This window comes from Geotrypetes seraphini, chromosome 7 (genome assembly GCF_902459505.1).
Source record: "Geotrypetes seraphini chromosome 7, aGeoSer1.1, whole genome shotgun sequence".
Taxonomy (NCBI): Eukaryota; Metazoa; Chordata; class Amphibia; order Gymnophiona; family Dermophiidae; genus Geotrypetes; species Geotrypetes seraphini.
Genome location: NC_047090.1, coordinates 150,073,013 through 150,086,337, shown reverse-complemented (window position 1 = coordinate 150,086,337; position 13,325 = coordinate 150,073,013). Strand labels below are relative to the sequence as shown.

Below are 13,325 nucleotides of genomic sequence, written 5' to 3'. Positions count from 1 at the left end.
TTAACCATCCCTTTTTTAATACATTTTAGTCCTTTTTTTTAAGTAATCAAAGAGGACTCCTATATGACAAAGTTAACTCGTTCAAATAAAAAAGTTTCCTACAGGAGAAGGTTACTAAAATATATCGTAGCAATATACACCCTCAAAGTGAATGAAACTTTTGAGTGAGCTATTTTGTCCTTTTGGAGGCATGGGGCTTTGGCGTGGGGCTTTATGTCAGATACCACTCTTACCTATTAATGTGATTTCCTACTTGTTGTTTAAGGAAGAGTGACCCTTGAATGCTCAGAATCAAGTGATGCAGTACTGTGAAGAACAAACTATGATTTGCTGGGTTCACTGTCATTCGCGTATGGGACAAAGCCGCGCCGATATTTGAGCTCAGACAATTGGGCGCAAGACTGCAGCGCACCGCCGGAAAAGTTAATTTTAAAGAGCTCTGACAGGGGGTGTGGGGGGGAACCCCCCAGTTTACTTAATAGTGTTCGCGCTGCCGTTAGGGGAGGTTGGAACCCCCCATTATAGAGGAAACTTAACTTTATCCCGATTTTTTAGGAAAAAAGTTAAGTTTTCTGTATAATGAAAGGGTTGCACCCCCACACCCCTCGAACGGCAGCGCAAACAGTATTAAGTAAAGCGGAGAGGATCCTCCCTCACATCCTCCGTCGGAGCTCTTTAAAATTAACTTTTACAGCGGCGCGCTAGAGTCTTGCGTGCAATTGTCTGTACTGAAATGTCGGCGCAGCTTTGTCTGGCGCACTTTTGTCCTGTCACCGATTTGCTGGGTGCCAAGCCACAAATCACATGGAAAATGACTTTTTAATAGTTATTCTTTCCACCTGTGTAAAAAGTGCTACCTAATTAGTTTGCTTATCAAGACAATTTAGGATGAAGTCCTACTGTACTTATAAGCAAGAGTATGAGGTAGCACTACTTGAAAAGCTTCCTATATTTATGTCAAGAATGCCTTGTTTTTCTGAGCATATCAAGTATTGAACAAAGGTATTTGTGTGAAAAATTTTTAAGAGGAGACTGGCAAAATTCTAGTCTAGGAGAAAGGCAATTCGGTTCCATAAGTCTATTTTTCTGAAGTAATTAAAACATGCAAATTAACCAGGTTCTTATATCAATTATATGTAGATATGCCTAATGGATATTCAGTGTGGTCAATGGAAGTGCCCAACCCACCTGCTCGGCACCTGCTTTTATTTCACAAAGGGCTCGGTTCTCTAAGTATTTTTCCCCCATTGACCCAGAATGAGAGATAAGCCTTATTGCATCAAGCCCAAGGATGGTTATGTTTCTCCCACCTGTTGTTCAGCAAGTTTCTTCTTGATTTCTTGATCATCGCAGATGTCATAGACAACAGGTTTGGAAAGTTCAGACTCGATTCGAGCCAACCAAGTGCGAAGATTGCTCATCTCTTTGTCTAGCTGTTGTATATGCACAAAGGTCTCCTTTAGCTTCTTCTTCCTAAATGCAATGGATACAACAAAGCATTTAGCAATAGGAATAATAAGGACGGTAAAGATTTGGAAGGCATAGCAATGATCATATAAAAGGGAAAGAGGATGGGACTTGTATACTGCCTTTTACATTCAAAACGGTTTACATATACATATATCTTTTCAGAGATGCTTTTGAGATTTATATTTAACTTTTTTTTATTATTCAAAAACCTTAGACAACAGGCCTTTCATTAAAGATCCCCTTTTCTCCTTTTGTTTTTTGTCTCCCTTTCTTTTGTTTTAAGCAATGTATCCTCCCCATTTGTCCATGTGTATCATGTTATGTCTGTATCGTAACTGTGAATTTGTCCCCTTTATTTTATATTTTTAGAACTTTTTAATACTTTGTATTAATTGGAAACCGCTTTGCTTATAGAAGCGGTACATCAAGACTCAAATAAACTTGAAACCTGATTAAGTGACTCGCCCAGGGAACACTATGGGTTTGCTTTACAAAGGTGCGTTAGGGCCTTAACGCGTGGAATAGCGTACATTAAATGCTGCGCACGCTAGCTGCTACCGCCTCCTCTTGAGCAGGCGGTTGTTTTTTGGCTAGCGCGCACTATAGCGCACGCTAATCCAGTGCGTCGCTAAAAACGCTCGCGCACCTTTGTAAAAGGAGCCCTATAAGATAGAATGCTAATGGAACCCTATACAACCTGTAACTTGAGAGAGTTAAACATTTATGCTTCAGGACCTTCAGCCCAGCTTGATTTTTATTTTGAATACCATATTTCTTTTTTTAAAGATTTCTCTATTGCAATTTTTCAAATAAAACAAGGGCAGGTGCTAATAATACTTACGTGCTTTTTATAATATACATCTCTGCAGAAGCGATTTATAAAACAATGCAGCTCACTGCATTCAGTTATTTCTGCCACGTGGCCTCAGAGTGCCTTAACGGAGGCACGCAGTTATACAATTACCCTCTAAGAGTCATATTCTATAAAAAAAATCAGTACTGAAAAAGACAATGCGTAGCGCGCTCTATAAAATGCCTTCAAAGTTATGCACAGTTTATAGAATCACGCTTAGCACTTGTATGGGTGGCTATCATTTAGGCCAATGAAAACCAGGCCTAAATAAACTAATCTTTGATTTCTGGATTGCGCTATGCCTAACTAGGTTCAAGGCGATTTACAAGTCAAGAAGTTCACCTACGGTATGTTTAGGAATCAGAACATTGGAATACAAAGAAGACAGTATACATTGAATACAAGGTAGGCGGTGCATTATGAAATACAGAGTAGGAGGTATACTGTGAGGTAGTTAATGGTTTACAAGTCAAGAATATTACAGTGTGCTTAAATTGTGCGCTGATAGGGTGTATTCTGTAACAATATACCTAACTTTTAAGAACATTCACACTTCTCTGGCCACACCCCATTTTGAGATTCTAGCACTAGAAGTGATGCACATCACTTTACAGAATGCGCCTAGAAAGTTGTGTGCATAACTTCTGTTAATGCCAATTCATCAATTATTAGGTGTTAATTACCAAGTATCAGCGCCAATTGGCTTGTTAAACAATGAAATTCTGCATGCAAATTGGCAATGTGCACTGATTTGCGATTTTAGGGTACCCTATACAGAATTTGGACCTAAATACCCTTTTTTTTTTTGCCAGATGAACCAGGCAGCAAACACACATTAATGGCAGTACTTTCATCCCTTGGGGGGGGGAAGGGAACCTTTTTATTTTTTTTTACTTCCATGGTAAAATTTAAGTCAGATATAATAAGCTAACTGGATACAGAACACACTGAAGTAAAACATCTGAGCTAGATGTAAAATATAGGGCAAAAATGAAATAAACTTTACTTCTGTGCTAGAATGCCAGTACAGCTTGCATCCACATTCAACTAGATGGTTAGAGCTAGCCCCTCAGCACCCTGAGGTTGTGGGTTCAACTCCCATGCTGCTCCTTGTGACCTTGGGCAAGTCACTTAATGACCTTGGGCAAGTCACTCCAAAAATACAGACTCTGTGCAGCAAACCAACCAATCAATAACATAAAATACTCTCTGCACACACAATCTTTTTATATTTACAATACTCCCCTGAAATTCACGGGGGTTCCATTGTAGGAATCCCCGCGAATTTTGAAAAAATGCAAATACGGTTTTTAGGCAGAGGAGGCAGGAGAGGGAAGCTGGAAAGGGCAGCTGGAGTACCGGCGAGTGAAGGAAATCATTCGCTGTATGTTCCAACCGCCTCTTCCTGTACTATAGTCAGAACTCACCAATCAAGAGCTGCTTTGACACGCAGCTCCTGATTGGTAAGGCCCGATTTTAGTACAGGAAGAGACGGTAGGAGAATACAGTGAGTGATTTCCTTCACTCGCCAGCGCTCCGGCTGCCCTCTCCTGCCTCCCCTGCCTAGTCATTCACGGTCAGAAAACACCGCGAATGACTGGAACTGCTGACTGTGAATTCACGGGGGAGCACCGTATACCCTGTTGTAGCTTGAACATAGGTATAACAGTGCAATTGCTGTCTTGGAAGGAAAACTTCAGGCCCCCGTTTGCCGCTATCCATCTCGATTTAGCTTGCAAACTATAATGGGACAAACATCATTGGTTTAAACCTCCCCCTGCCATTTAAATGATAGCTCTTAGCTTCTAGACTTCTTCAAAAAATATATATGTCACACAATTTTGGCACTTAGCTTTAGCTTTTGTGCCGGGCTATTGTCTGTTATAAAGTTAGTGCTTTTTAGTCAGCTGTCCATTGCACTGTTATACCTATGTTCAAGCTACAACAGGGTACAGTATAATCTCGTTATAACGGACTTCAAGGGACCTGGAAACACTGTCTGTTAAAACCAGAGACCATTATATCCAGAGTTGCATTTTTAAAAATCTTTATTTAGGTCAACTTGAAACAACGTACAATCAATGAACAACAGTCACTGCACAAGTATATCAGTAACATCAAGAACAAAACTCAGTAAAACATTGGTATGGCACGAAATGATTGCAAAACCAGAACACTAAAAGATGTTCTAAAGTAGTGTTCTTCAACCACCGGTCCATGGACCAGTGCCGGTCCACAGAAATTTCCAGCCGATCCACAGGGCCAGCACGTGCATCAGGCCCATAACAGTGTTCTTCAAACACCGGTCCACGGTGCAATCGATGCGGCGTTATCTTCGAGCCAGCTCCCTCTTCCTAACTGATTCAGTGCACAAAGCCACGTGCAGTGGCTCCTACATGCGTCCTGCGCCTGAACCGGAAGCCTTCTCTCTGACGTTGCAACGTCAGAGGGAAGGCTTCCAGATGAGGCAAGATGCAAGGTGCAATTAGTGCAATTATGGGGGCGGGGTCTGGGGTGGAGAATGGGTAGAGATGGGCGGGGTCTGGCCCACGACTTAACCTAGTGTTCTTCAACCGCCGGTCCATGGACCAATGCCGGTCCACAGAATAATTCTTTTATTTCTGCCGGTCCATAGGTGTAAAAAGGTTGAAAAACACTGTTCTAAAGCATTATGTCGTACTGTACTGGAAAGAAAAATACTCTAGCAAACAAAACAAAACAAAACTGCAGAGTTGTACACGATGCAGGCAAATTTTATTTTGACAAATAAATCTTATCTAAAAACCTTTTACCAGGCAAGGGACCCAATACTCTGTCATTTTCTTCTGGGCTGCATTTTGATACTATATCACTGGCACGCCATGCGCCTTGTAGGCGGAGCCTGCATGTCCATTATAGCCAAACAAAACTACAGCTAAAAGCGGCTCTGGGGACCAAATTGGTTGTCCATTATATCCGAAAGTCCGTTATATGCGAGTCCGCTAGATGCGATGGTTTTCTGTATGTTTATAATGGTGCACGGCCGGGACCAGCGGACCTCGTCCGCTATAGGCAAGGTTCCGTTATAAGCGAGTCCGTTATAAATATAAAATATTATAAATATAAAAAGATTGTGTGTGCAGAGAGTATTTTTTTGTTATCAAGTCACTTAATCCCCCATTGCCCCAGGTATGAGTGTGAGCTAGAGTGTGAGCCCACCAGGACAGATAGGGAAAAATGTCTAAGTACCGGTAATTGAATCTAAACTACTTAGGTTATTTATTTATTTATTCTTTATTTATAATTTTAACAATTGACAATCTATAAAAGTCATAAAAGCAAAAACAGCCTGTATATCAAAAGAATATCAATACAAAATATTTCATATTACAGGAAATAATGATAAATAATACAGGTTGTAATTAGTCCATCATATAGAAAGAGAAGGAGCTGAATTTAAGCTGAAATTAATATAAAGAAATAAAGTTTAAAGGAAAACTAAAGATGAGGTGATTCAGGTCCCAAACCTTTCTTTCTTTTCAAGCTAACATACTCAGGAAGCTTTTATAAGTTGTACTTTAGCGGAAATAAATTTGGATAATTGCTGTGGCTCATAAAATACATATCTGTTCCCATTAAACCCCATAACACACTTGCAGGGATATCTCAGAACAAAGGTTGCCCCCAACTGAATGACCTTCGGTCTCAAGATCAAAAATTGTTTCCTTCGCTTTTGGGTAGGGCGAGACACATCTGGATACATTCTTATAACATTAGACAAAAAGGGAACATCTTTATATTTAGATTATACGTTGTCTATAAATGCTTAAAATAAAATAACTTCAATGTTCAAAAATGCACTACACAGCCAAAAAGAGAAATTTCTTGGCTTTTTGCTAGCTTTAAGTCAAAAAATAAGGAAATGTACCAAGATAGTTTTTTTTGTTGTTGTTTTGCACCTTTTATTTGGACTAGGCAGAGGTTAGCTTTTTGAGAGAGGAATGAGGAGTTAGTTGGTGGAGCTGCAATTTCTGAGTTGCCATTTCTTTGTTTTTTTGATACTGTTTAGATTAATCTTTATGACTGGAGTGTTTGTTGGTCTGTTTCTTGTCAATCTTTGGTGCTGATTAGGTTATTGAGAGAGGGGAGGGGTGTTAGCTCATGACTGGCGTGAGAATGGAGCACGGAAAAGAGAATGTTTGGGGGAGGAGGAAGCAGATGGGCTGAAAGGAGGCTGAGCGGGCGAGAGGAGATTGGGCGGGTGATGTATGACAGCAAATAGAATATCTAGGCGGGACAAATGTTGAAGGGGTGCTGGAATATAGAGGAAGGAAACAAAGGTGGGTGGTGAAGATGGAAAAGTGGGCCCCAGGGAACAGAGGACTGTACAGGCAGGGCGAGAGCCATGATCAAAGAGTAGACAACTCCCACAATTTTTATCAGTTTCACAGTTCTTAAGCATCTAATATAATAAAATGCTAGGCCGCGCATGCGCACTCAAAAGTCGTGTTCCCTGATCCCGTCGCGGAAACACGATTGCGCATGCGCGCCCCTGGCTCTCACTGTGCACTATGCTCTAGCTGCGGCCACGGCTCCTCTCTCGAACTGCAGCAGGATCAAGAGAGAGGAGCTGCGACGGGGGCTTTCAGGACAGAATATGATTACCATGTTTCTTTAGGCAGCCCCGGTTGTTTACTTGGATTCAATGTCAGCATTAGGGTTCGTCAGACGTGAGAGCCGGGTGAGGAAGGCCGCTGCCGCAGCCTCGCAGCTAGGTAGGGGGACAACAATGGCGCTTATGCTCAAGCCGCCGCCACGACTCCTCTCGACCCCACCAGGATCGAGAGAGGAGCTGCGGCGGGGGCTTGAGCATAAGCGCCATTGTTGTCCCCCTACCTAGCTGCGAGGCTGCGGCAGCGGCCTTCCTCACCCGGCGGCCGGCGAACCCTAATGCTGACATTGAATCCAAGTAAACAACCGGGGCTGCCTAAAGAAACAAAGTTTCACGGTGCTTGGCCCGCCAAACAATTCCTGCCGTTGCCGAAATTTGCCCCACTGTTCCTTCCCTTCCTCCATCAGGTACAGTTCAGCTCCGCCTATGTTAAAAGGAGCTGCTTTGAAATTGGAGCCCTGCCGCCACCATAACACGTTCCCTCTGCCGCGGTCCCATATGTCAGAGAAGTGGCGGGACCAAGGCAGAGGGGAAAGTGCTACGGCAGTGGCAGACCTCCGATTTCGACGCGGCTCCTTTTAACATTGGTGGATTCACTGCACCTGATGGAGGGAGGGAAGGAAAGGTGGTTGTGCGCTGTTGAGCCCCTCTTTGCTCTCAGACCCTCTCCTAACTGCTCCCTCCTGTCTCAGACCACTGGGGGGAGGTGCCTGTCTTCAGCTGCAGGGATGGAGGGAGGGAAGAAGAAAGAAGGGGCCCTGGCAAGCGAGTTATCAAAAGACAGCCGTAGCCTGGGACCCCTACATGGTATGAATAATGACCAGACAACAAAAGGTAAGAAAAATAATTTTATTTTCTGTTTTGTGATTACAATATGTCAGATTTGAAATGTGTCTTGAGGGAGGCTGCCGCGGCGGATTTGGACAGAGGGGCACCATTTTCGTGGGAGCCGGCCTACGGAGAGGCTTGGGACGCGGGGACGGATGCGGGAGGGGCTGCTGCTGCGAAGGGCTTTGGTGGGGGAGCCAGCCAGACCGTGAGTGTGGGGACGTTGTAAGCGCGGATTGGTCAAGAAGCCGCCGCTGCCGAGGCTTTCAAATTGCTCTCCCACCGTCACTCCCTCCCGCCCCGGCTCTGTTTCTGCCCCTGCCCAGGTTCAAAAGCAGGAGAGGCGGTCATCTAGCACCCGTTAATCTAACGGGCTTAAACACTAGTAACACAATAAAAACCAATTAATACATGGCAACTGGTTGGTTTACGCTGGTACAAAAAAAAAAATCACTGTTCTGTTTTAAGGATGTTCAGATTACCGTGAAAGGGAACGAGTCAATGCTGGAGCAATATGATTAAGCTTACACTTTGCACTAAGCACTTTAAAGATAAAGTTTTATAAAAGTTTAAAAAGTAAATGAACTAAAGTTTGAAACACTGTGATGTTGGATACTAATGAGGATTGCAGCCGTCAGGTGTTATGCTACACTCGTGGCAATCTGAAGATCCTTAAAACAGAAGAGTGATTTTTTGTACCAGCGTAAACCCACCAGTTGCCATGTATTAATTGGTTTCAAAGAGTAGACAGCCATCAGAGAAGACACACAGGACTATCCTCGAGCTGGACATGCACCATATATGACACATGCGGAGGGGCATTTTTAATATGATGTCCAAATCTAAGTTTGGACTTTTTTTTTGCGGAAGACGCACAAAACTCCAGTAGGAAACAACCATTTTTGAAACAGCAAAACTTCTATCTTTTGGTTTCAAAAATGGCCATTTCTCAGATGTGCTTGTCCTCAGCGTGTCTATCTTTTTAAACCATTTTTTGAACCCCCCCCCCCCCACCAAAACAACAACATGTCTAAAAGACAAGGAACAAAACAAACCATTGGGATGTAGAAGGGGCCAGCATTTTTAGTAATTTGGCCACATGGACATCCCCAGTAGAGCAGTAGGGCACCTTAGGGGGCATTCAGTGAACTTCACATAAAAATTCCCCAAAACACATCTCACCATAACCCCCTTATATGGTAGTATATGGCGAGTCCCCCCAAACACACCCAGAACCTACTGGACCCAAATGTCCTTATGCTTACAGGTATCAACTATATGTAGGTACAGTGGAATTTGGGTGGATTTTGAAAGGCTCACATATTTCACCATAAGTGTACTAGTTAAGAGTGGGAGATGGGCCTGAGTCCCCATCTCTATGGATGACTACTGCATATTAGGCTACCCGAGGAACCTGCTTGCTGCTCTACTAGGACTGGCCATAACATCTGAAGATATCATACAGGCAGATATGTACGCTTTCATTCACATCTTTGGGAGGTGGGAGGGGGTCAGTGACCACTGGGATAGTGTGGGATGTCATGCTTTTATCCATCCAGTGGTCATCTAGTCAGTTTGGGTACCTTTTTGGCAGGTCTACAAATTGTGCTCTGGACATTTTCTAAAATGCTTGATTATTGCAGAAAAAAGTGCAAATCAAAAGCCCACCCTACTTCTACCCAAAGCACACCTCAACCACACCCACCTTTAGATTTAGATGCACTGCAGACAACAGAAATCCACCTACAAAATATGTTTTGAAAATGGAGAATTGGAAGGGTTTGGCAAGAAAGACATCCATCCATCTGCCCCCTTATACCACATTTTGGATGGTTTTCTTTTTTGAAAATGAGCCCCACAATAACATAGATGACAGCAGAGAAAGAAGGGGTGGGCACTGGAGGATTAAGTGACTTGCCAAGGGTCACAAGGAGCCGCACTGGGATTTGATCTCAGAACCTCTGGGTGCAGAGGCAGCAGCTCTACCAGTGAGCCATAACCTTCAATCTGTCCTAGTATGGCAATTCTTATATTCTTATGTGAGCTCAGTATAGGACAATCACTGATGAAGTTGGCTCTTAGGCATTGGTGGAATGAGGCATTATGACATCACAGTCTTAGCTCTGGAATGTTGCTACTCTTTGGGTTTCTGCCAGGAACTTGGGATCTGGGTTGGCCACTGTTGGAATCAGGATACTGGGCTTAATGAAAGGGAAAAGGAATAGGGAGGGACTTGTATACCACCTTTTTGTGGCTTTGGCATTTCAAAGCTGACATTCAAAGCAGTGGGCACTGGAAGATTAAGTGATTTGCCCAGGGTCACAAGGAGTAGCACTGGGATTTGATCTCACAACCTCTGGGTGCAGAGGACGGGATATAAACTGAGTTAAATAAATAAATAAAACCAACAGTAGCAACGACAGAACACGAGTGATGTACGGATGGCGGTCTCTGCAAAGAGAGACGTCTTATGTAACAGAAGATGATTGAGAAAGGCACACGGCATTGAAAATTATTTCAAAAACTGACCTGGACTTTTCAGTTCCTCTCTCAACAATCTATCCAAAATGTATAACCCATTTATTACATGGGAAATAAGTTTAACACAAACACACAAATTCAGTGCTAAAACTGAAGCAATCGGCTGCGTTGAACTCAACAGTTTAACATTGATCTTAGAAGGCACGAGTGACTCCCTTTGGGCTCGAGTTTAAGCATCCTCAGCAAGGGTTGTAAGGGGCAATATTGCTCCAAGTCCATACACACTCCTTGGAAGTAGGTTATTGGCAAAATTCTACATGACTTTAAATTAAATGACCCAGAAACCTGAGCACATGCTTGCAATTTATGCAGGCAACCCATTTCAGCAAAACCAATGAGGTGCAACCAAACTGCAAACTGAGGAGCACGTCATACAATTTGGATAGGGTTCTCTTCAGGAGTTAAAGAGTAGATTTCAAAGGGAGTTCAGTGGGTAAACAGGAAAATTACACATCCCTCTTTTTAGGGAAAAGATGGTGGTGGGGCTGAAGTGCATGTACATGTGGATATTTCATTTTGAAATTCACACACATTCTCTGCCCCAGGCACATTGCACCCGTGGGCAGCTTTTTTTTTCAATGAAACTCAGCTTTCCAGTCCCTGACAGCTTCTATTTCTCTATTACAGTTTTAAGTTTATGTTTTAATAATAATAATAAAAATTTTTATGTACCACCAAAGCCATAATAGTTTGAGGCGGTTTACAATAAGAAGAGCTGGACAATCAGCAAAGATAGGCACAATGAAACGTCATTGATACATGTGAGCAGGATACAGAGATAAGAGGAGCCGGAACAATCAGCGCACGATCAGTGAAAATAGGCACACTGTAAAGTCGTCAAGTACAAGTAGGCAGGGTACTAAGAAGGCTTGAGAGATCTTGGTTATATTCCTGAGGCCTTTCTGTGTCACAACCAAAGCAGTTTACATATTAGATATGGGTACTTTTTCTATTCCTAGGGCTAGATTCACTAGCCTGTCCAATCGTGCCTGATCCGCAGCAGGCCGACTGATCCACAACGGGTCAGGATGCAAACGGTGACGATTGGAGGAATGCCCTCCACCGAGCACACGGATTGCTAGTGAGCGATCCTGAAGCATGCGCAGACCATCTTCTTTGCCTATAGATGGGGAAGGGCAGGAGAGTCGGGGAGTCTTGTCATTCATCAGGCGCCCAGGGAGACATGGAAGTACAGAGACGGGGGAGAAGGAGAAAGACACTGCACGGGGAGGCAGAGAGAAGGTTCAGGGCGGCAGAGAGCGAGGGTCGGGGAGTCAGAGAGCAGGTCGCGGCAAAGAGCAAGAGAGCCGGGGAGGCAGAGAACAGGTCGCACCTTTTGGGGCAGAGAGCAGAGATGCAGTAGGCTTTTTTGATGGTTTGATGGGCTGCAGGGCTGGGATTTCAGGGTGAGGACAGTCGGAAAGGACGTGAGCGACCGGTCCCTAACAGTCGCTTCTTCTGTTGATTGGCCAACCCAGTTGGTGTCCCAGATTTGTTTAGTGAATCACATCCTTCCTACTTTGCATGCTGTTTTCCCTCATTTGCATACATGGATCGGAATCAGATTGGCACAGAGGTTAGTGAATCAAGTCGGAGGAAAATCGGGTCACAAACCAATCGGTACACGATCAGTTTGCTTAGTGAATCTAGCCCCTAGCGGGCTCACAGTTTAAGGGCTCCTTTTGCAGAGCTGCGATAGAGGCTGCTGCTGTGATAATCAGAGGGTTTGCCGCACGTTGTGACTTTGTAAAAGGGGGGGGGGGAGGAGGTAGGGGAAATAGAGGTTTAAGTGACTTGCCCACAGTAGGGATCAAACCTGGTTCCCTGAGTTTTCAGCCCACTGCACTAACCATTAAGAGACTATTCTATTGGTGTCAGGTCAAAAGCGCGCCGGGACAAAGGCGCGCGCAGACAATTGAGCGCAGCGTGGAGGTGCGCGCCGCAGAAAATTAGTTTTTAGGGCTCCGACGGGGGTGTGTGTGGGGGAACCCCTCCACTTTACTTAATAGAGATCGTGTCGCGTTGTGGGGGCGTTGTGGGGGGTTTGGGAGGTTGTAACCCCCCACATTTTACTGAAAACTTCACTTTTTCCCAGTTTTTAGGGAAAAAGTTAAGTTTACAGTAAAATGTGGAGGGTTACAACCCCCCAAACCCCCCATAACGCCGGCGCGATCTCTATTAAGTAAACTGGGGGGGCTCCCCAACCAAACCCCCCGTCGGAGCCCCTAAAAACTGTAATTTTCTTCAGCGCGCGCCTCCGTCTTGCGCTCAGTTGTCGGCGCGCGCCTTTGCCTTTCGCGGGGTTGTCTATGAACCATTCTATTTAGTAATCAACCTGCCCATTGTACCCGGAAAAAACATCAGTGCAATCAACAAAACTCATACAGTGGAAGATGCTCCGATGCCATTCTGATTCATCGTGACAAAGTTAAAAGATCTCAATTCTTAAATGCAGAAAGGCGTATTTTCCAGTGTGTTATTTCAACCAGACATGGCTCACGTCTGTCTTTTTGGTTACTGTCCATGTCACACTAAGACTCTGCTACAGCTCCGAGAAGAAAGCATTTATTTGTTAGCATTACTAACCGCTCACAATGGTAGCAGCACAGCTATAATTCTTAATGCTAAATCTCACAACTGAAGAGGATTAAATCTGTCACGGTTACGGTTTACGACCTGGACTCCACAGACGGCGAGCTGTGTTCCACTTGAGTATGACAGAATTTTTCAAAGACGCTCTTTAAGCCTGTTTGTGAGGAAATATTTAACATACGAGACAGCTCTGCGGTGCCAGATTAAAAAAAATACTCTGCATCCATTCCTCTGAAGACAAGTGCCAAATCCTTCCTTTGCAAATATACCCATAGAACAATAAATCCAATAGCTGGCTGAAATAATTACACCCTGCATCAGGTTTGAAACCAACTCGTGCTACCTACACTTGTTCAGTGCATGCATCCAGACATCCTTTATGTATTCGAG

The 13,325-nt window shown here is 43.9% G+C and overlaps 1 protein-coding gene across 7 annotated transcripts in view; it reads right to left on the bottom strand.

Moving 5' to 3' along the window:
• SYNE2 (spectrin repeat containing nuclear envelope protein 2) overlaps positions 1-13,325 on the bottom strand; it is a 654,322-nt gene that overhangs the window by 95,515 nt on the left and 545,482 nt on the right. For all 7 annotated transcript variants that reach the window (XM_033952730.1, XM_033952735.1, XM_033952736.1 and 4 more), the window contains one exon: positions 1,311-1,473. In XM_033952730.1, coding sequence (XP_033808621.1) covers positions 1,311-1,473 — 163 coding nt within the window. The remainder of the gene's footprint in view (positions 1-1,310; positions 1,474-13,325) is intronic.